General features: G+C 37.5%; 1 protein-coding gene across 3 annotated transcripts in view; it reads left to right on the top strand.

Annotated features, from left to right (window-relative positions):
• LOC150080668 (fibrillin-2-like) overlaps window positions 1–25,282 on the top strand; it is a 1,460,049-nt gene that overhangs the window by 449,872 nt on the left and 984,895 nt on the right. For all 3 annotated transcript variants that reach the window (XM_090381969.1, XM_090381968.1, XM_090381967.1), the window contains exon 17: window positions 11,237–11,362. In XM_090381969.1, coding sequence (XP_090238095.1) covers window positions 11,237–11,362 — 126 coding nt within the window. The remainder of the gene's footprint in view (window positions 1–11,236; window positions 11,363–25,282) is intronic.

The raw sequence follows: 25,282 nt of genomic DNA, 5'->3' as shown, positions 1-25,282 counted from the left end.
GAAGGATGCAAAAACAAAACACATGACCAACACATTTACAAAGGCTGCTACTGGCTGAGAGGAAGGACCACGAGGTCTGGTCAGAGACAATCATAAGCCAAGCCCATCGTAAAGTGAAATAAGTAGGTGCCTCATAACATGGTCACTGATTAGTAGAATTAGCTGCTTTATAGAATTAAATTTCAGAAAACCAATTCAAATCATTAAAATGGACTACACTTTCATTATTATCATATGTTCGGTTATAAGAATCAATTTTGAACGCCTTTGCGTTATTTCTGGAAGTCACTAACAAATAAAAATTATTTGCAGTTTCTTGTATATTAGGCTTTTCTGTTAGTGCAATCTATTATGAATGGATAGTAAATTCAATCTTATTGAATTTGTGATAGTACTAATAGCTGGAATTTTGTGGGTTTTACGTAATTATGGTGAAATGTGTTTCCCCTTCCATGGAATCTTCAATCATATAAAAAAATATAAATAAATTTTCAGAATTTTCTCTTTGTTCATATTTTTTAATTTTCGTAAACTTGTTAGTCCGTATCTCACTTGCATGTATCGTGTTATTTGCAATTTTATGTGTGCCGTGTTCTTCATTATTGATTGCTCATCTTTTTTTACTGTTTTAAATTTTACAACAAAAAAAAATGTCAGCGAACAGAAATATCAATTAGGAAGCATGTAGATATTACAATAGTAATTCAGCTAAGTACATAAGGGTAAATTTATTTTTATTTTGCTAACCTGTGGAAAATATTCTTCCAATATTCACGTATCATTTCATTTTGTTAATTGGCAAGGTAATAAAGCATAAATTTGTGCTTTATATCTTTATCTTTACAGCCTGTGGATAAAATTCTTCCTATCTTTGGCATAAGTAAAGAGCAAAGAGCTCTTTACTTATGTAAACTCTAGAAGGAAGTGGATGAATCAGATTGGTCCACTTAACATAGATGGTTCGGCTATTGATGATCCTGCTCAAGTAGCTGATAAACTGAATGAGTATTTTGCATCTACATTCACACATGAGAAGTTATTCAAGGAGGGGAATGCCAGAAGTTTATCAAACTCTGACAGGGAGCTAAGTGATTTTGTAATGTTTGTTTGTTTGTTTGTTATTTGGTTTTTAGGAGCATTAGCAACTAAGGCCATATTGCTCTGGGGATATGTGGTGGTCATTCCCTGACCTTTCCACATCCTCTGTATTTCGTGGTCATGAGCTCGAACCCCGGTCTAATCAAGAAGCGTGTGCTATGCACTGCTGCTCCTGCCCACCTGGCTACGGAGGTGCCCGATTTTGTAATAACGGAGAGCAAAGTGGAGGAGAAATTGTTGAAGTTAAACATAAAAAAGGCACCTAGGGCAGATGGAATCATCCAGTTATATTGAAGGAGGCAGCAAGAGAAGTAAGCAAACCCTTAGCCATAATTATGAGAGCATCCTTAAGAGTCAGGGGTGGTCCCATGGACTGGAGATGTACAAATGTATCCCCAATTCGCAAAGGGGGTGCAAAGGGTGACACAAATAATTATAGACCTGTTAGTTTAACTTCTGTTCCGGGAAAAATATAATGGAATTACTGGTTAAAGAGGTGATGCAGGATCACCTAGACAAGACTGCAGTAATAGTTCAGACACTGCATGGGTTTGTTAAGAGGAAGTCTTGTCTGACCAGTTCGATCAGATACTACACTGTGGTCACAAAGGAACTGGATGCAAAAAATAATTTTGATATCATATACTTGGATTTCAGGAAAGCTTTTGATACTGTTGTATATGGAAGACTGCTTTACAAATTGGAGCATATGGAATTAAGGACAAGTTGCTGCAGTGGATAAATGGATGGTTAAATGGAAGATGGCAGAGAGCGGTAATAAATGGACAATGCTCTATGTGGACTAATGTTATTAGTGGAGATCCCCAGGGTTCGCTGCTGGTCCATTGTTGTTTTGTGTATTTATCAATATTGATGACGATATATCAGACTTAATGATAGGGTTGTTAATGGCAATAAAGACTACTGTACACTACTGCAACAGGATCTAGAAAAGTTAGGCAGATTTGCTGAGAAGTGGCAACTGAAGATTAACATTGACAAATGCAAAGTACTGCAAATGGATAGCAGTAACACAAGAGAAACGTACCAACTGTATGGTACTACACTCAGAGAGGTGGAGAATGAAAAATACCTGGGGGTAATTGTGCAGTCGGATGTGAAGTTCTCTGAGCAGTGCAGACGGGTTGCTAGAGCAGGTCATGGAGTTTTGTCAATAATATATAGGAATTTTGCTAGCAGAGACATGTAGATGATTATCCTTCAGTATAAGGCAATGGTCAGGCCTCAAACCTGAGTACTTCGTACAGGTCTGGAGGCCTCATTTCAGGAAGGTTGTAGAGTTGCTAGAATGAGTACAGAGAATGGCAACAAGATTGGTGAGTGGAACAAAGGGACAGTTGTTACCAAGAAAGACTTAAGTTCTGCAAATTGCAGCATCTGGAGACTAGGCACCTGCGAGGTGATCTGATCAAGGTGTATAAGGCTTTGAATGGTTTGAGCAGGCTCAGTGCTGATGGGATATTTTTGCTTGCTCAGATGAAGAATGTGAGGGTGATAGCTTCAAATTGAGGAAAGACAGTTGTAGAATAGATGTGCAGAAGTTAGCCTTTAGCGAGCGGGTAGTTGATTGCTGGAACAAACTTCCATCTGTTGTTGTGGAAGTTGGTAGCTTAAATAAATTATAGGCTGAACTAGACAAGCATTCGGAGTGACTAGATATGTGAAATGGGAATATTTTTTTTTTTTTTTTTTTTTTTTGGCTGATGCTGTATAAGCTTGCTTTCTTGCATTGTATGCCTCAAGTAATGCTATCCTAGACATCCAAAGCAGATATTGTTGGGATATCAGAGACATGGTATCACACAGATATTAGCAGTACAGAATTGTAATTTGGGGATTACAATGTGTACAGAAAGGATATACAGGATGGGAAGAGAGGTGGGGTTATGCTGTTAGTTAAGAAACACATAAAATCTAAGGAAGTGCATCCGATTGACATAGAGGCACAGTGCAATGTTGAGTCAGTTTGGTGTGACATAATCACTAGGAAAGCAAAAATTTCGAGTAGGAGTGTTTCATAAGCCTAATGACTCTAAAGAGTACAACAAATAATTCTGCAGACAAATAGAGTGGGCCAGTAAATCAGAATTTCTCATAATGGTGATTTTAACTTCCCAGATATTTACTGGAATGTATGGGTTGGTCACTCACACCCTAGCAAGACTATTTTGGATTTATTGGATAATTGTTTTTTGCAAAAGCATGTTCGAGAGGCAACCAGAGAGGAGTAATACTCTTTATCTGGTTATCAGCAGTGATTATTCATGCATTGAGAATTTGAAGATAAAGAAAGTACTAGGTGGCAGCGATCACAGTGTACTGATCTGGATTTACTTAAAGATATTAAACTTATTTTTAAACTGTCTCAGACAGTTTTAAAATTTTATTCAGTGGGACCAACTGATGATGTTACCAACAGTAAATTCTAAATGGGAATTACTCAAGAAATTAACCATGGAAGCTACTATGCTTTTCATACCGATTAAGAAATACTGCCTAAATGTATGTCAGAAGAAATAATGAGACTCGTGGCAGAGAAGAAAAATGCATGGGATGCATATAAATTATCAGGTGACATGGAAACCTGTGGTAGATTTAAGCTAGTCTGTAATCAAGTCACAAAGGAGGTTAGGCAAGTACAGCCAGATTGTGAGAAATCTTTGACAAAAGAATGCTAAGAAAACCAGTAAAGACTTCTTTATTTTTGTAAACTCTAGAAGCAAGAGGTTGAATCAGATTGGTCCACTTGATATCAATGGTTCAACTTTTGATGATCCTGCTCAGATAGCTGACAACTGAACGAGTATTTTGCATATACATTCACATATGAGGAATTCTTTAGGGAAGTGGAGGAAAGAAGCTTTTTAAACTAATAGGGAGCTTAATGATTTTGTAATAACTGAGAGCAAAGTTCAAGAGAAATTGTTGAAGTTAAACATAAGAAAAGCACCTGGAGAGCTGGGGTGGATGGGATCTATCCAGTTATATTAAAGGAGGCAGGAAAGGAAGCAAGCAAACCCGTAGGCATAATTATGAGAGCATCCTTTGATTCAGGGGATGTTCCCCACAGACTGGAGATGTGCAAATGTATCCCCAATTTGCAAAGGGGATCAAAGGTAGTCACAAGTAATTACAGACCTGTTAGTTTAACTTCTGTTCTGGGGAAAATAATAAAAACAAGACTGCAGTAATAATTCAGACACAGCTTAGATTTGTTAAGGGAAAGTCTTATCTGACAAATTTGATTGGATACTGTGATGTGGTTACAATATAACTGGATGCAAAGAATAATTTTGATATAATATACTTGGATTCCAGGAAAGCTTTTGATAATTTTGTGCATGGAAGACTATTGTACAAATTGGAGCTGTATAGTATTAATAGGCAAGTTTGTACAATGGATAAAAGGGTGGTTGAATGGGAGAAGACAGAGATTGGTAATCAATGGATGCTGCTCTTTGTGGACTAATTTTATTAGTGGAGTCTGTCAGGGTTCTGTGTTGGGCCCACTGTTGTTTTGCATATTTATCAAATATTGATGAGGGTAAAAAAAAAAAAAAAAAGGTAAAGTGCAGCCATTATCAACCCACTGCAGGATGGAAGCCTCCTCAACAATTCATGCTGAGGGAAATGGACCATAATCTGCCACGCTGGTCCAGTGTGGGTTGGTAGATCGACCGTATTCAGCAGTCAGGGGCTTGAACCTTGGTCTACTCAAAGAACATGTGCTACTACTGCACCCCCGCTCCTGACCACTTGGCTACGGATGCGATTTTCCTGGCATAATTCGAATCTTTTCAAATTAAACCGATGCGAGTCCTCTTCTCCCTTTCTGCACTTAGCAATAAATACAGTGCCAGCTAATGTCCATTTTTGCAGATGATACAAAGGTGGGTTGTTAACGACAGTAATGGCACTGTGCTACTGCAACGGATCTAGAAAAGTTGGGTAAATGGACTGAGAAGTGGAAACTGAAGTTTAACATGGAAAAATGCGAAGTACTGCATATGAGTAGAAATTACCCTAGAGAAATGTACCAACTGTGTGATAGTACACTTAGGGTGGTAGAAAATGAAAAAGACCTGGGAGTAATTGTGCAGTGAGATATGAAATTTTTTGTGCAGTGCAGACAGGCTGCCCGAGCAGGTCATGAGGGTATTGTCAATGATATACAGGAATTTTGCTAGTAGTGAAAAGGGGCTGATTATCCCTTTGTATAAGGCAATGGTTAGGCCATGCCTTGAGTACTGCATATAGGTCTGGAGAACTCATTTTAGGAAGGGTGTAGAGTTGCTTGAATGAGTACAGAGAAGGGCAACTAGATTGGTGAGGTGAACGAAGGGGTCCTCTTACCAAGTAAGACTTAAGTTCTGGAAATTGCATCATCTGGAGACTAGGCACCTGCGAGGTGATCTGATTGAGGTGTATAAGGGCTTGAATGGCTTGAGCAGCTGAATTCTGATGGGAATCCTCTTGCTCAGATTAGGAACCTGAGAGGGCATGAACTCAAATTGAGATAAGACAGGTGTAGAATAGATGTGTAGAAATTTGCCTTTAGCCAGTGGGTAGTTGATTGCTGGAACAAACTTTCATCTGTTGGTGTTGTGGAAGTTGTAGCTTAAATAAATTCAACGAGTAACTGGACAAACTGGAGGAAATGGATGGGCAAAATGGTTTTTTTTTGGCGTAGGCTACATAAGCTTACTTTCTTGCATCACATCCCTCTATTACTACTATTACTATTTTCACTTATCAAAATCACCATTTAATAGAATTAAAATTCAATTTTCAAGCAGTATCGCAATAATTGGCACTTTCCATATATTGTGTAGTGACCAGAGAGTCCATCGTAAAGTGGTGGTCCACTGTATTTACATGTGACATGTATTATGAAGGATAATACTCACATATGACATGTATTATGAAAGATATTTCAAAGGCAAAAAATATATATATAAATAAATTGCATTCTTGTGGGTGGAAAGATCATTTATCATTTTTAAAAAACCATGAAAATATTACTAAGGAGAAAATGAATTGTCTGCTTGACTCTCTTCTCACTCCATATATGTCTTGCCCTCTCTTTCCCACAGAATTCAAATCTCTAACTCTTTTTCTACCTCATGTTAACTTCATGTAAATTAAAAATGAATAAAATCAGCTACTGCCATTCATATTTTTGCTACTGATACTGTGGCCTCATTTTTCTTGAAAAAACTGATTTTCAGTTATTTAATTTGCTTTTCTTTCTCATTGTAATGTTCTTTTTTAATGGGAAAATTGCATCTTTAACAAATATATGAGAAGGCATACATTCCTATTTTATCTCAATTAAATGAGTGTTTAATCATGGTGTATAATCTCTCCAAACTGCAGTGTATAATCTTTCCAAACTGCAGTGTATAATCTCCCACTCTTAGATATTCTTTTGTTACTTTAATTTCAATACTAAAAAAGAATATTAAAATATCTTAAGACATTTTCAGCAATTCTAAATTATTCATGAAAATATTTAAATAATAGAAAATAATATTAAGATTGCAATAAAATTTATAAAGTAAAATAAAATTACGGCTTTCTCAGAGCGAATTGTAACAGGTTTAATAAATATACATAGAAACATATAAAGCTTTCGGTTGGTTAGACAACCTTCTGCACTAGCTGCTACTTTGGGGAAACCGGAAGACGCCTCGTAAAACGCCTTTCCGAACACAAGAGGGCGATCCGTTTGGCGGATGTGGAGCACTCAGCTATTGCTGAGCACATCTGGGCAACCCACCATGACATTGACCCACACCGTGATGTTGTGATTGTGGATAAGTCCCGCCATTATCTGTGCCGTGCCTAGTTGGAATCGTTAAACATCAAATGCTCCAATACCTCAATGAACAGGAACAGTGGTTGTCAAGTCCACCCTATCACCGAAGCAATAGTCCTGTCCATTGACAAGCGCTGGCCACGTCCACATACGTTACAGCCACAGGCTTCAACCTCAAACAATTAGCCACGCGCTTCACGTACCAGATTGGCAGTACACACCTCCATTCTAACTGTCATTTTATGTTTTGTTTCAACTGAAGAAGGTTGTCTAACCAACCGAAAGCTTTGTATGTTTCTATGTATATTTATTAAACCTGTTACAATTCGCTCTGAGAAAGCCGTAATTTTATTTTACTAATATGAATCCGGAGCACATAGGCCTTTTTAACCAAAATTTATAAAATAATTTGAGAAATTTTCAATAATTATACAACTGATTATATACTAAAAACATCTTATTTAGCAGTAGTATGACTCATTGTGAGCTATTGTAGACTGTGTTTTACACATTATAGATGAGTGATGATGATTTAATGGAAAGATGAACAACAGGGCAATTAAAGTGAGGACTTATAAAAGGCATTGGTTAGAATGCACCATGAGTACTGCATTCAAGTCTGGAAGCATCATTTTAGGAAAGGATATAGATCTTTAGGAATGAGCACAGAGAAAAATTTGCATCACCTGGAAAATAGGAAACTGTCAGGAGACCCCTGATTGAAATGGTTAAGGCTTTAAATAGATTGGGTAAACTAAATTCTGATGGTATCCTTACTCTTCCTTTGATGCATACATAAGATGACCTAAATATAAATTGTAAAAATTGGAGAAACTGAATTAGTATCAGTAGTGGCATCATTTGCCATTACTGATTCTAATTCTAAAACTAATATTGAACCTAATGCTAAAAGTAATAGCCAATACTAAACCTAATACTAAAAACTAATTGTAATACTAAATACATCTATGGAAAAAAAAATAATAATAAATGAATAAAAAAACAAACAAACATCTAATAGTCTGATCCTCGATTTAATATTTGCAACCCAACATTATTACATTCATTTCCAGAAGAAAATAAAGGCATAAAATAACTAACAATTACAATGTAAAGTTAATACTTTTATTGACAGTTTGTTATTTTAGACTACTCTGCACTCTTCACTTTTGAATGGGATTTTTTAGAAAGTACCACCATTCAACTCTGCTTGTGAATCTACCATTAACATTAGCATTAGTTGAGGCATATGATACAAGAAAGCAAGCTTATACAGCATCAGCCAAAAAAAAAAACAAAAAAAAAAAACAAAACAACCAACTTTCCATTTCACCCATCTGGTCACTCCAAATGTTTGTCTGGTTCAGCGTTAAATTTATTTAAGTTATCAACTTCCACAACAACAGATGGAAGTCTGTCAGCAATCAACTACCCATAAACCTTTCTCATTGAAAGAAGCATCATTTGTGAAATTGTAGAGAACATCTTTCTCTTCAGTTTCACATCTGAAGAGAACTGCAATGAATGGCATTTAGGTTATTTTTTAATTATCTGCATTTGAATCTTCTAATGCTCGAGTTATTTTCATTCTCAAAATTTGCATTGTGCATTTTTAACATTATTACACATTAAACTTTAAATAAGTGAAAACGAAACTTATAGAATGACAACCATGTGACATTACTTGTATTGATATACTTATGTGTTCATGTGGGGTGGGATTTTGTATTGTAAATATCTTTTCCAGCAAGTAATGCCTCATTTGGAAGCTTCAGTTTGCTACAAAAAATTGACTATTTCCAAAGTTTATTTTTTAAATATATTAACTGTTACTATTTAATATTTTTCTTTTGAGTGCAGCATTATTATTTTAGAATGATATACTGAAAAATACATAATTTTTTAAATAATTGAATAATTTAATTTTAGCAACCTACTATTATTTGATTATTTCAGAAATAATGTAGAAACTGTACATCACTAGAATGTGTATATTAGGTAATTGTTAGTTTTTCTTATAATATGAAGCTTATATCAAGGTTACACTGTATTTAGTTGTAGATCCAATCACATCAATTAAGAATTTGCAGATAAAGGAACCACTAAGTGGCAGTGATCACAGTGTACTGATGTGGGATTTACTTAAAGATTTAATTACCATCAGGGGTAAAGGAAAGGGTTTTTGCTTCCGTAAAGGTGAGTACAGTGGTCTCCGACAGTTTTTAAATTCTGTACAGTGGGATCAACTGACGATGTTACCAACAGTAAATTCTAAGTGGGAAGCATTCAAGGAATTAATCGTGGATGCTACTAAAAGTTTCATACCTATTAAGAAATATTGTTCAAGGTTTAGGCCTAAATGGTTATCAAATGAACTAATGAGACTCGTAACAGAGAAGAAAAATGCATGGAATGCATATAAATTATCAATCGACTCAGAAGCCTATGCCAGATATAAGCTAGTCTGTAATCAGGTCACAAAGGAGGTTAGGCAGGTGAAGGCAGATTACGAGAAATCCTTGGCAAAAGATGCTAAGAAAAACAGCAAGGATTTCTTTACTTATATAAACTCTAAAAGGAAGAGGATGAATCTGATTGGTCCACTTGACATTGATGGTTTGACTGTTGGTGATCCTGCTCAGATAGCAAACAAACTGAATGAGTATTTTGCATCTACATTCACACATGAGGAATTATTAAGGTTTGAAAATGGCAGAAGGTTATCAAATTATAGCAGGATACTTAATGATTTTGTAATAACTGAAAGCAAAGTGGAGGAAAAATTGTTGAAGTTAAACATAAGAAGCTAAGCAAAGCAACTAAGCAAACCCTTAGCCATAATTATGAGAGCATCCTTGGATTCAGGGGAGGACCCCACAGACTGGAGATGTGCAAATGTATCCCCAATTCACAAAGGGGGATCGAAGGGTGACACGAGTAATTACAGACCAGTTAGTTTAACTTCTGTTCCGGGTAAAATAATGGAGTCACTGGTTAAAGATGCACTGCAGGATCATCTAGACAAGACTGCAGCAATAAATCAGACACAGCATAGGTTTGTTAAGGAAAGTCTTGTCTGACAAATTTGATAGGATATTATGATGTGGTTACAAAGGAACTGGATGCAGAAAATAATTTTGATATCATATATTTGGATTTCAGGAAAGCTTTTAACACTGTTGCACATGGAAGACTAGTGTACAAATTGGAGCAGAATGGTATTAAGGGTAAGTTGCTACAATGGATAAAAGGATGGTTAGGTGGGAGAAGACAGAGGGTGGTAATCAATGGGTGCTGCTCTTCGTGGACTAATGTTATTAGTGGAGTCCCACAGGGTTCCGTGTTAGGTCCACTGCTGTTTTATATATTTATCAATGATATTGATGAAGGTATATCAGGCTTAATGTCAAAGTTTGCAGATGATACAAAGGTTGGCAGGGTTGTTAATGACAGTAATGGCAGTGTGCTACTGCAACAGGATCTAGATAATTTGGGCAGATGGGCTAAGAAGTGGCAACTGAAGTTTAACCTTGACGAATGCAAAGTACTGCATATGGGTAGAAGTAACCCCAGAGAAACGTACCAACTGTGTGGTACTACACTTCAGGTGGTAGAAAATGAAAAATCCCTGGGAGTAATTGTGCAGTCAGTGATCTGATTGAGGTATATAAGGCCTTGAATGGGTTGAGCATGCTGAATTCTGATGGGATCCTTCCACTTGTTCAGATTACGAACCTAAGGGGGCATAAATTGAAATTAAGAAAAGACAGATGTAGAATTGACGTGCGGAAATTTGCCTTTAGCCAGCGGGTGGTTAATTGCTGGAACAAACTTCGTTGTGGAAGTTTACAGGTTAAATAAATTTCAGGAGGAACTGGACAGGCATTTGGAGGGAATGGTGTGATTTTTTTATTTTATTTTTTTTTATTTTTATTTATTTATTTTTTTTTTTGGCTGATGCTGCATAAGCTCATACAGTTGCTTTCTTGCATCACATGCCACCACCACTACTACTACTACTACTACTACATTGATATTTGTGAAAATAGATGTATTTTAAATAAATGTGTTGGTGATATAAGGTTTTAATAATGGATTGGTATTTAAATATAATCTTAACATTTCTATAATTACTTACTTGTTCCTTAGGAAAGATAAAATCTAATACATGCAGTAAAAGTAGTAAAAATAAATGTTGCATATACATGCTCGTAATACTGCTAGAATAGATGTTGCAATGTAATATTCAAGAAATGGATGTTGCATATATATCAACTTACATATTTTAAAATATTTTAGATGTTAATGAATGTGCCATAAATCTTCTTCTGTGTGACAATGGTCAGTGCCGAAATACCCCTGGGAGTTTCCAGTGTACATGTCCTACTGGATACAGACATAACATACAAACAAATGTATGTGAAGGTAGGTTCAGATTTTCTTATAAATAACTGTGTGTAAGTAAAACAGTAGAATAACTTTAAAGACCACACTTAACTGATTAATAAAGAAAATAAATGTCATAAATGTCAATATATGAAATATATTTTAAGTAACAGTAAAATCCTGATTTATCAATACTGTATTCTCAGAAAGTGATTCGTTAATCAAAAATTTGTAAATTGGGAGTAATTTTCCCATACATATAATACTGTATGAGGTGTGGCTAGAAAGTTCCTGAAACTTTCTAGCTACTCCTCACAATTAATTCATTTTTCTCCCTTTACTGTAGCTTCCTTGGATGATGCATGAAGCAGTTCTCTTCTGTGACAATTGGAAGCATTCCATTTCTTGAACTCACTGATATCAGTTTTAGTATACTTGACTTAAGGTGTTAGATTTCCTATAAGAAAAAATGTGAGCCCTTTCAGCAAAGTTTTTCTGTTTGGAAATAGAAAGAAATTATATGAAGGAAAATCAGGAGAGTAGGAATGATGTCCCATTTGAAGAATCTATGTTTATGTTAGAAACTGTTTCACTAATATTACATCAACATTGGTGAAACAGTTTTTGAGAGAAACATGGATCCTTTAAATTAACTGTTTCTTTCTATCCTTCCAGTTTGGTTCCGTGGGATTTTTTTTTTTTTTTTTTTTTGCTATTAAATATCATAGCTTCACTGAACAGGACATTTTTAAGTCTTGAAAGAAATTTAGCAACATTAGCATTAGTAGAGGCATATGATGTAAGAAAGCCAGCTTATGCAGCATCAGCCAAAAAAAAAAAAAATACTTCCACTTCACCCCTCCGTTCGTTCGAAATACCTGTCCAGCTGAGCCTTAAAATGATTTAGGCTATCAACTTCCACAACAAGGGATGGAAGTCTGTTCCACCAACCAACTACTCGCTGACTGACGAAAAATTTCTGCACATCTATCCTACATTTGTCTTTCCTCAATCTGAATATTTATGCCCTCTCAGGTGATTATTCTGAGCAAGAGGAAGAATCCCATTGGCATTGAGCATGCTCAAACCATTCAAGGCTTTATACACCTCTATCAGATCACCTCACCAGTGCCTAGTCTCCAGACACTGTAATTTGCAAAATTTAAGCCTTTCTTTGTAAGAGCAACCCTTTGTTCCATTCACTAATCTTGTTGCCCTTCTCTGTACTCGTTCCAGCAGCTCTACATCCTTCTTGAAATGAGGCCTCCAGACCTGTATACAGTACTCAAGGTGTGGCCTGACCATTGCCTTATACAAGGGAATAATCACCTCCTTACCCTGCTAGAAAAATTCCTGTATATCATTGACAAGACACCATGAGCTACCCTTGCAGCCTGTCTGCACTGCTCAGAGAACTTCATATCTGCACAACATACATAAAGGGCACCAAAATTTGCTTCCAGCAATGGCAGAATCGAATGACTTCATGTAGACCTCAAAGGAACTACTTTTATGGAGATGAGCATATAATTGGTAAGTTAAAAAAAAACAGTTTTTCTGATGATAGTACACTGCCTTCCAACTTCCAGTTTGAGAAACTGTGTTCTGTTAAAAAAAAAAAAAAAAGCTTCAACTTCTTGAATATCCACCACCAATTCCTTAAATGACTATCATCAGGTAATACTCCCCAAGGAAGTATAACCTAGTTAATTAAATTTAATCTTTCCAAACTTAGTCTGGTTTATTTCTTTTAAAAAGAGTGTATTGCTCCTATGCTCATCTTCAATGATACTTCAATCTGTCTCTCAGCATAAGCACATTGCAAATATTGCTTTTTAAATATTCAGATATCATCTTTCAAGAGCATGAAAGGTGATATTGTTGTCCAAGTTTGCAAAATATTAAGAGTAGGAGATCTGTGGACTGACTTAACAAGTACAGGTTAATGTTGAGAAAAAGTTGTGAGTTGGGATTAAATTTGAAAGTGTCTGCAATTCTGCCCAGACACAATAGGAGGGAATACGTGTTGTGAAAGCCTTATTAATCAGTTTGATCCAAGAGATTGTGCAAGGTTTGTAGGGTAGAATTTTTCTCAGTGTGGTCTGTGCTTGTTAACAGGAGGGATTGCTTCCACAGGGATGGTATACACTTATAATAGAAAGGGTGCAGGAATATTTGCTAATATTATCAAGGCAGTGTTAGGTGGTCGAAAAACTGCTAGCTTGGAGGGTGGGGGATACACAGACAGACAGATAGATTAACTAAATCTGCAGGCAGAGGTGAAAGTGGTTCTTGCACTGCTTCTATTGGAGCATGCAGCAGCCTGGAAAGAAATGTATTGGGAATTTCAAGCCCTGCTGTGGGTTGTTATGAAACAAGTGAATAGAACAGGTGCATGTGCATGTACATATGCACTAATGCTCAGAGCATAGTAAATAATTTTGATGAATTTGAAGCACTGATTAAGTCATCAAATGCAGGCATTATAGGGATATTGGAGACATGGTGTCACTCAGACGTAAAGGATGCAGAATTAGAATATGGGGAGTATAATGTTTCCAAAAGGACATTTTTTATATATTAAAGAAAAAAAGTCTCAGCTAGCTTTCCTGGTAACCCCACCACTATCACAGTACAGTACAGGTAATTTTTAGCATAACATATACTACCACTAGTTGGTTATCATTCCTGGTACAGGGAGACTGTCAGGGTTTGTCTGCCAGTGTGCTGATAACACAATACATCATCATTGAATATAATACCCACATCACAATAAAATACCCACAATTTGGAGGATATGTCAGATCATTAGTTCAATATGTCACTGAAACAGCCTATGTTGCACTAAAGCTGATCATGAGTCTGCTGGTCTTGATTGGAGGATGTCTTTCTCACACGGAAATATTTAACTGCTTCATCTCACCACAGAAAGTTGACTTGGCATTCACTATATAAAATCACAATCAGGATAAGTCAAGAACTTTGTTCCTACAACAATGTTAATTAAAATCCCCCATTAAAGACATTCTGATTTACTGGCTGACTCTGTTTCTTTGTATAGTTGTTTGTTATACTCATCATTGCCATGTGAGGTGATCTGATTGAGTGTATAAGGCCTTGAATGGTTTCAGCAAGCTCAATGCTGATGAGATTCTTCCTCTTTATCAGATTACACACTTGAGGGGGCATAAATTCAAATTGAGAAAAGACAGTTATAGAATAGATGTGCAGAAATTTTCCATTGGCCAGCGGGTGGTTGATTGAACAAATCATGTGTCTCTACTAATGCTAATGTTAATTAAGCCTATAACACACTCCTATTCTCATTTTTGTTTTCCCCATGCTTATCACACCAAACTGACTCAGCATTGCACTGGCTACCCATGTCTGCTGGATGCACTGCCTTAGATTTAATATACTTCTTAACTAAGAGCATGGCCTCATCCCCTTCCTGTCGTGGCAGAGTTGGATGAGATCCATGATGCAGCTAGTCAAATTTCACTATACTATGTCCTTTCTATACACATTATTCCCCATATTCAAATTCTGCATCCATTTCTGATATCACCACAATGTCTGCATTTGATGACTTAATCAGTACTTCAAATTCATCAAATTTATTTACTATGTTCCTAACATTTGTGTACATGCATGTATACTCCAGTTCTTACTCTTAGTTACCCCAACACATCCCATGTATTTTTGCTTGTTTTGTGATAACTCAAAGCAGGGCTTGAAATCCCTGATACCTTGCTTTCCAGGCTGTTGCATATTCCAGTAGATGCAGTGCAAGAATCACTTTCACCTCTGCCTGTGGCTCTAGTTAATATATTAGTCTGTGTATCTTTTCAAGCTATCAGTTTTCTGATTTGCCCAGCACTCCTCGATAGCATTAGTGATTATTCTTGCATTCCTTCTATTTAAGTGTATCCTATCTCTGTAAAAACAGTCTCTCCTTATATAAAAATATTGTTACATCTGAAAGAGCAGTAATTGAAATATTTATTAGGTAGGACACAAAAATATACAGATTATATAAATAAAAAAGGACTTTCGGGACAATGGGTCCCCTTCATCAGCTATGCTAATATACGAAAATGTTAATATACAAAAAAATATTTATTTATTAATTTTTTTTGTATATTAACGTAGCTATAATTAGGTATTAAATTATGTCCACAACCTATTAAACCATTTCTTGGACAGCAAAGTTGCTGCCCTTAATCACAAATTAACCTCCTCCAGACTAAATTATAACCAAACTCTATTACCTATCAACTTAACAACTCCATACACCTCCAGATCCTAATATAGAAAAAATCATTTCTGAACCCAACAGCTTACATTGTCCCTCCCCACACATGCACCTATCAACTTAACAACTCCATACACCTCCAGATCCTAATATAGAAAAAATCATTTCTGAACCCAACAGCTTACATTGTCCCTCCCCACACATGCACCATGGAACACAACTTCCCCACATTCAAACCTTTGATAATCAATTTAAGTAACAGAACTCTTTTGCCCACAGAACTAAATTTTCTGGAATAAGTTCTCAACTTCAAACCACCCAACCACATCAATTTCACTATAGACGTCTTAGCATTTCTTCAGAACAGCATCAAGAAAATCTCTGCACTAGCAGCATGAGATCACATCAGCATTACTTCTCCAATGCCTTCAAGAAGTTTTAATACCAAGGAGTTATAAAATGATTCAATATCCCCATAGCAACAGCAATCAAATTCCTTAAAGAAGATTTCTCAATCCACATAGCCACAGCAGACCGGGGAAATTCCAATGTCATCTTAATCAGGAAGACTACCATAGGAAGTCCTGGAGCAACTATCAGTTTGAAAAATCTAAAAATCCTTCAGCAAAGACCCACAAGATCACTGGAAATAAAGATAAAGAATCTCCCCTACCTTCCTTCCAAGATCAAAGAAAGTTAGACAAAAACATCTCTGACAGACTCAGGTCAAACAACTTAGAAGCGCCCTCCCCCCCTCCCTCCCTCCCTGTTTGCTGACATCAAAGTCCATAAACCAGGTTTCCCAATCAGATCTGTAGTCAGTGGAAGACTCTACACTAGAAAACAAATTTAATTCTGTCTGGCTCTTCAAAGTCCTTTCCATTATTATACTCTGGAATGCCCTCACAATCTGCAACTCAGCAGAAGCTATTCACAAACTTCTGGGGAACATATTGTGCAAAAAAAGGATAGGTGGAACAGGACCAGAATAGGTCTACCAAGGGCAAAGGTTGATGACGTTGTAGAGCAGATATCATCTTTTAAGGGCACAAAGAGTGATATTGTAGTACACGTTGGCACTAATGATATTAGAGTAGGAGACCGGCATAATTACTTAACAAGTACAGGTCAATGTTGAAAAAAAGCCATGAGTTAGGGTTGAATTTGAAAGTGTCTGCAATTCTGCTCAGATATGATAGGAGGGAGTATATGATGAGAGCCTTGTCGATCAATTCAGCCCTGGATAGATTGTGCAAGGCTCAAGGGGTAGAATTTTTCTTAGACTGGTCTGTGCTTGTTAACAGGAGAGACTGCTTCTACAGGGATGGGATACATGTAAATAGAAAGGGTGCAAGAATATTTGTTGATGCTATCGAGGCAGAGTTAGGCGGGTTGGTAAACTACTAGCTTGGGGGAGATACAAGGACTAATAGATTAACAGTAGCCGCTGGCAGAGGTGAAAGCAATTCTTGCACTGCTTCTGTTGAAATGCAATTGAGCATTTCAATAGAAGCAGTGCAAAGCACTACAGCCTGGAAAGCAAGGCAATGGGGATTTCCTGGACTGCTGGGAGTCATAGTGGAAGACATAGAGAAAGTAAATATATGGGCTGTGTTAGGGTAACTAAGAGTAGAAACACGTGCGTGTATACTTGCATGTATACCAATGCTAGGAGTATAGTTAATAAATTTGATGAGCTTGAAGTGCTAGTCAAGACATCAAAGGCAGATATTGTTTGGATATCAGAGATGAGGTGTCATACAAACATAAGCAGTGTAGAATTGGAATTTGGGAAGTACAATGTGTACAGAAAGGATAGACAGGACAGGAAGGGAGGAGGGGTTATGCTGTTAGTTAAGAAACACATAAAATCTAAGGATGTGCATCCAATTAATGTTGGTGGACAATGCAACGTTGAGTCTGTTTGGTGTGACATAAGCACTGGGAAAGGAAAAACGAGAGGTGTGAGTTATAGGCCTAATGAATCTAATGAGTATAATGAGCATTTGTGCAGAGAAATAGAGGAGGCCAGTAAATCAGAGTGTCTTATAATGGGGGATTTTAATTTCTCAGAGTTTGACTGGAATTTGTGGGTTGGTCATCACACACTAGCAAGGCTTTTGTGGATTTATTGGATGATTGTTTTTTACAGCAGCATGTTTGGGAAGCAACTAGAGGGAGTAATATTCTTGATCTGATTATCAGTAGTGATTCTTCATGCATTAAGAATCAGAAGATAAAGGAACCACTAGGTGGCAGTGATCACAATGTGCTGAAGTGGGATTTACTCAAAGAGGTAACTACCATCAGGGATAAAGGGAAAGATTTTTGCTTTCGTAAAGGTGACTACTGTGGTCTGAGACAGTATTTAAATTCTATATGATGGAACCAAGTGATAATGTTACCAGCAAATTCAAAATGGGAAGCATTCAAAGAAGTAATCTTGGCAGCTATTAGGCTTTTCATACCAACTAAGAAATATGTTCAAGATTTAGGCCTAAATGGATGTTAGATGAACTAATTAGACATGTAGCAGAGAAGAAAAATGCATGGGATACATAAAAATTAACAGGTTACACAGAAGCCTATGATAGATATATAACTATCTATCGCTGGTCTGTAACCAAGTCACAAAGGCATATTACGAGAAATATTTGGCAAAGGATGCAAAGAGAAATAGTAAAGAGTTCTTTACATATGTAAACTCTAGATGGAAGGGAATGAATCAGATTGGTCCACTTGATATCAGTGATTCAACTGTTGATAATCCTGCTCAGAAAGCTAACAAACTAAATGAATATTTTGCATCTACATTCACACATGAGGGAGGGGAATGCCAGAGTTGTATTTAACTTTGGCAGTAAGCTAGATAATCTTGTAGTAACTGAGAGTAAAGTGGAGGAGAAATTGTTGACGATAAACATAAGAAATGCACATAGTGTGGATGGAATCTATTCAGTTATATTAGAGGAGGCAGCAAAGGAAGGAAGCAAACCCTTAGCCATAGTTATGAGAGTTTCTTGGACTTAGGGCAGTTACCCATGGACTGGAAATGTACAAATGTGTCCCCAATCCACAAAGGAGGATCAAAGGGAGACACAGGTAATTACAGACCTGTTAGTTTAACTTCTGTTCCAGAGAAATTAATGGAGCCACTGGTTAAAGAAGCATTGCAGGATCATCTAGACAAGACTTCAGCTATAGCTCGGACACACCATAGGTTTGTTAAAGGGAAGTGTTGTCTGACCAGTTTGATTGGATACTATGATGTAGTCACAAAAGAACTGGATGCAGGGAATAACTTTGATATTATATATTTGGATCTTAGAAAGGCTTTTGATACTGTTGCACATGGAAGACTGCTGCACAAATTGGAGCAGTGTGGCATTGGAGGCAAATTGCTGCTATGGATAAAGGGATGGTTGAATGGGAGAAGACAGAGAGTGGTAATCAATGGACACTGCTCTTTGTGGACTAATGTTATTAGTGGAGTTCCCCAGGGTTTAGTGTTGGGTCCATTGTTGTTTTCTGTATTCATTAATGATGTTGATGATGGTATATCAGGCTTAATGTCCAAGTTTGCAGACGATACGAAGGTCGTCAGTGTTGTTAATGATACTAATGACAGTACGCTGCTGCAACAGGATCTAGAAAATTTGAGCAGATGGGCAGAGAAGTGGAACTGAAGTTTAACATTGACAAATGTAAAGTACTGCATATGGGAAGCAGTAACCCTAGAGTAACGTATCAACGTATCAATTGTGTGGTACTACACTGACAGTGGTAGAGAGTGAAAAGGACCTGGGGGTAATTGTGCAGGCAGATATGAAATTTTCTGAGCAGTGCAGACAGTCTGTAAGAGTAGCACATGGTGTTTTGTCAATGATATACAGGAATTTTTCTAGCAGGGATAAGGAGGTGATTATCCCCTTGTATAAGGCAATGGTCAGGCGACCCCTTGAGTACTGTGTACAGGTCTAGAGGCCTTATTTTAAGAAGGATGTAGAGCTGCTGGAACGAATACAGAGAAGGGCAACAAGATTAGAGAATGGGACAAAGGGTTGCTCTTACGAAGAAATGCTTAAGTTTTGCAAATTACAGTGTCTGGAGACTAGGCACTGTAATTTTTTTACAGTGCCTAGTCTCCAGACACCTTTTTATTATTATTATTAGCCATATGGCGCAAGGAAGCCTAAAACTTATGCTGCACCAGCCAAACAATATACCCGAATTACCCTGTGTGTGTGAGAGAGAGAGAGAGAGAGAGAGAGAGAGAGAGAGAGAGAGAGAGAGAGAGAGTCAATCAGAAGTAGAAAGTAATCACCAAGAAAGAGAAGAATAATGATATCCATCTCAGGACCCTGGGTGTGCAAGCCCATTCTCACCAGATGTGATCCTCCCCTGGGGTTTTATGCTAAGCTTCAACAATTTCTCCTCCACTTTGCTCTCAGTTATTACAAAATCACTTACCTCCCTGTTAGAGTTTGATAAACCTCTGGCATTCCCCTCCTTGAATAACTCCTCATTTGTGAATGTTGATGCAAAATACTTATTCAGTTTATCAGCTACTTGAGCAGGATCATTAGCATTAGCATTAGTAGAGGCATTTGATGCAAGAAAGCAAGCTTATGCAGCATCAGCCAAAAAAAAAAAAAAAAAAAACCACTTCCACTTCAACCCTCTGTTCGTTCAAAATACCTGTCCAGCTGAGCCTCAAACGTATTTAGGCTATCAACTTCCACGACAAGGGATGGAAGTCTGTTCCACCAACCAACCACCCGCTGGCTAAAGGCAAATTTCCGCACGTCTATCCTACATCTGTCTTTCCTCAATTTGAATTTATGCCCTCTCAGGTGATTATTCTGAGCGAGAGGAAGAATCCCATCAGCATTGAGCATGCTCAAACCATTCAAGGCTTTATACACCTCTATCAGATCACCTCGCTGGTGCCTAGTCTCCTGACACTGTAATTTGCAAAACTCAAGCCTTTCTTCGTAAGAGCACCCCTTTGTTCCATTCACTAATCTTGTTGCCCTTCTCTGTTCTCGTTCCAGCAGCTCTACATCCTTCTTGAAATGAGGCCTCCAGACCTGTATACAGTACTCTAGGTGTGGCCTGACCATCAATATCAAACTATCTATGTTAAGTGGACCAATCTGATTTATCCCCCTCCTTCTAGAGTTTACACAAGTAAAGAACTCTTTGCTGTTTTTCTTTGTATCCTTTGCCAAAGATTTCTCGTAATCTGCCTTCGCCTGACTAACCTCCTTTGTGACTTGATTACAGACTAGCTTATATATGCCATAGGCTTCTGTGTCGCTTGATAATTTATATGCATCCCATGCATTTTTCTTCTCTGCCACAAGCCTCATTAATTCATCTGACATCCATTTAAGCCTGAACCTTGAACAGCATTTATTAGTTGGTATGAAAAGCCTAGTTGCCTCCAAGATTAAGTCCCAAAAGGCTTCCCATTTAGAATTCACCGTTGGTAACATCATCAGTTGACCCCACTATATAGAATTTAAAAACTGTCTATGTCCACTGTAGTCACCTTTACGAAAACAAATACCCTTCCCTTTAGCCTTGATGGTAGTTACATCTTTAAGTAAATCCCACATCAGTACACTGTGATCCCTGTCTCATAGTGGTTTCTTTATGTGCAAATTCTTAACTCATGAATAATCACTGCTGATAATCAGATCAAGGGTATTATTCCCTCTAGTTTCCCTTCAAACATGTTGGTGTAGAAAACAATCCTCCAATAAATTGACTAAAGTCTTGCTAGTGTGCGAGTGACCAACACACAAGTTCCAGTTAATATCTTGAAAGTTAAAATCCCCCATTACAATACATTCTGATTTACTGGCTCATTTTCTTTCTCTACACAACTGTTCATTGTACTCATCAGAGTCATTAGGCCTATATCATGCTCCTACTCTCATATTACCTTTCTCAGTGTTTATGTTACACCAAACAGACTCAACAGTGCACTGTCCACCCATGTCAATTGGATAAACTTCCTTAGATTTTGTGTTTCTTAACTAACAGCATAACCCCTCCTCCCTTCTCTTCCTATCCTGTCTGTCCTCTCTGAGCACATTGTATTCCAAATTCCATTCTGCACTGCATATATCTGTGTATTTCTGGTATCCCAACAATATCTGCCTTTGATGTCTTGATCAGCACTTTCAATTCATCGAGTTTATTTACTACACTTCTGTCATTAGTGTACATGCAAGTATACATGCACTTGTTCTTACTCTTAGTTACCCTAACACAGCCCATGTATTTACTTGTTCCATGATGACTCCCAGCAGCTCGTGAAGTCCCCATCTGCTGATTACATTTGAAGCAGTGCAAGAATCACTTTCACCTCTGCCTGCGTGAGGCGCCTCCTTAGCCAGGTGGGAAGGAGCAGCAGTGCGTAGCACACGCTTCTTGATTAGACTGGGGTTCCAGCCCATCACCACCAAATACGGAGGATGCAGAAAGGTCAGGGAATGACCACCGCATATCCCGGAGCAATATGGCCTTAGTTGCTAATGTTGTTCCTAAAAACCAAAATAACAACATCTGCCTGCGTCTACCAATAATCTTTTAGTCTATGAATCTCCCCAATCTAGCAGTTTTCCAATCCACCTGACACTGCCTTGATAGTATCAGCAGATATTCTTGCACCCTTTCTATTTAAGTGTGTCCCATCCCTGTGGAAGCAATCTCTGCTGTTAGCAAGCACAGACCATGCTGAAAAAAATTCTATCTTGTGAGCCTTGTGCAATCTCTCCAGGGCCGTATTGATTGAGAAGGCTCTCATCATATACTCCTTCCTATTGTTTCTGGGCAGAATTTCAGGCACTTTCAAATTTAACCCTAACTCACAACTTGTTTTTAGTACTGACCTGTACTTGTTAAGTAAATCTGCAGTTCTTCTACTCTTAATGTCAACATGTACAACAATATCACTTTTTCTGCCCTTAAAGGATGTTATCTACCCTACAGCACCATGAACTTTTGACCTACCCTGGTCCTGTTCCACCTATCCTTTTTGCATAATATATTCCCCCTCCCCCTGACAATAGAATCACCGACAATAACTAGTTCCTCTTGGACCAGCGCATTCTGCCTTGGAGATTGCTGCTGTGTTGCCTGATGTACAGGAGTGAGCTCTGTCATTGATTTGGGCAGCTTAGAGCTTAATTGGCCCCTCATATTAATTTCTTTGAGGGCATTTATCCTACATCTCAAACTCTCATATATGCCCATCAGAACGGTGAGTTGGCAACTGATTTCTTCACAGTCTCTTCATTTAGCACACACAAAGACATCCTCCTTGTCTAGATCATGTCCTGTTCTAGACAGATCTGCAAACATTTCGCGCATTGTTTTAGACTTTGATGCATTGGAGAATCGCCCTCTTCGGTTCTCCCGTGAGCCACAGCATTCTGACTATTCTGTGAACGCTGCTTTGCTGCTCTAGTCTGGGTCATAATTCTGTATAAAATATAACAATTAACAATGAACTTTAATAAGATTAATAACTTTTACTGATTAATTGATAATACTTTACTAATCTAACAGATTTCTAATACAGTGCTACGTTTTTCGCTATCTAGTTTTACGTTAAACCTTACGCTATTCTGTATCGTTTAATGATGGCGGCAAGTTATGAACGTAAAATCTATGGACACTAAGTATTAACTTTCAAAATCGCTATCTAAATTCAAAAATAAACCACAGAGCCTGGCTAGAACTATATAGCTACTTATATAAAATAATTTAGTATAACAATTAAGTCAATAAAATGATTAAATATAAATGAAAACTTTAGCGTTCGCTGGAGCTGGTTATTGGTTTGAAAAACTCTGGTTAATCGAAAAAGACCACTAAACTAATTTAAATAAATGCATTTACCTTGCTCAGTTCACTTTTCTTCACCTGTAAGTGTCTTCATAATCCAAAAATCCATAATGAAATGCTGTAAAAAATCCAAAGCTAGCTACAATGGCTATCGGGCAATTTCCACCTTATATGTATCAAGTGGACCCCACTTGTGGACGTCTGCTCACTACCCATCTACTCTTGAACCAGTTCTTTAGAACAGTGATAATTCTACTTTTATTCATTTTTACTAATCCCCCTCAGAGCCTTATAAACCCCAATTGGGTCACCTCTGTGGTGCCTGGTTGCTAAGCTCTGTTTCCATCATAATCAGAGTCTTTCCTCATACAGTCATCCTTCTACTGATCTCACCATTCGAATTGCCCATCTTTGCACGTTTTCAAGAAGCTCGATGTCTTTTTTCATATCAAGTCTCCATACTTGAACACAGTATTCCAAATGTGGGCTTACAATTATCTTATCCAGTGGGATTATGACCTCCTTATAATCCCACTGGATAAGACAAACGTTTGATAAATCATTGATAGGACACGATGGGCTTTCCTGGCTGCCTGTTTACATGGTTCAGAAAATTTCGTGTCTGCCTGTATTGTAACTCCCAGATCCCTTTCCTCCCCCACTGTGTTCAATTCAAGTGTATAGTTGATTTGTGGGATGCTTTTCTCCAAGTATAAAACTTGCATTTAGCAGCATTAAAACATATCTGCCACTTCTCTGACCATCTTTGATGACTGTTCAAGTCATCCTGTAGAGCTATACTATGTATAGCTCTACAGGATGACTTGGTCTGATCATTAACGACTCTGCCAACCTTTATGTCATCTGCAAATTTTGACCTCACACCTTCTACCCTTCATCGATGTCATTTATGAAAATGAGAAACAACAGTGATCCAAGAACCAATCCTTGAGGGACCCCACCTGAAAATACACCAATCTGAAGCATATCCGTTAATCACAACCAAGAATCTATAATTATGATGTCACTAGTTTCTTATTGTTCAGCCTCACTCACACAGCCTCTTCTCAGCATAAAGGGTCTTTCTTTATGCTGAGAAGTCCATGCAAAGCACCTGTTCAATTCATTCTCAACATCAGCCGGGTTGTCTAAGAATTTCTCACACTCAGTGCACAAGGGTCCAGTCTTATTCAGTTTTTTCTTCCTTGTATTCACATACGTGAAAAATTCCATGTCTCCATTCTTTGCTCTCTTAGCCAATGATTTCTCATACACAGCCTTGGCCTCCCTGATCTTATTTGTGGTACTATTGAGATCAACCTGTACCTGTTGTAGGCTTCAGTACTTTTTGTTGCTCTGTAACTGTCCCATGTTATCTTTTTCTGCTCTGTTTCACCAGCCAGCTCTGCAGTCATCCATTTCAGCATCCTCCTTCTGCAATATTTCCTTAAAGGTATGTATGCTTTTATGGCTTCTTTGATTTTTTTCTTTAAAAGTATTCCATAATTCAAATCTATTCGCCATCTCTACACAATTCACTCAGTTCACAGATGCCATATAGCTCCTTAAACTCTCAAAGTCATCTCTTCTGAAGGTGAAACCAGTGCTTTACCTTTAACTACTGCAACATCATTCTTCATCTTCCAGTTGATTATTGCATTATAGCTATAAAGAATTAATACCCTACAGTTCTAATAGACTAGACAATCAGAAAAATTATTTACACTTTCAGCCCTCAACTAGAGGAGAAATAAGAACCTAAATGCTGCCTTGTCATTACCAGCAATCAACAACATTATAGTAAAAGCAGCAATAACCTATAACATCTCCACATTTTAAGCAGG

This window comes from Mastigoproctus giganteus, chromosome 9, assembly GCF_048544385.1.
Source record: "Mastigoproctus giganteus isolate SK-2022 chromosome 9, ASM4854438v1, whole genome shotgun sequence".
Taxonomy (NCBI): Eukaryota; Metazoa; Arthropoda; class Arachnida; order Uropygi; family Thelyphonidae; genus Mastigoproctus; species Mastigoproctus giganteus.
Note: the sequence above shows the minus strand (reverse complement) of the source record. Positions and strands in the feature narration are given on the sequence as shown.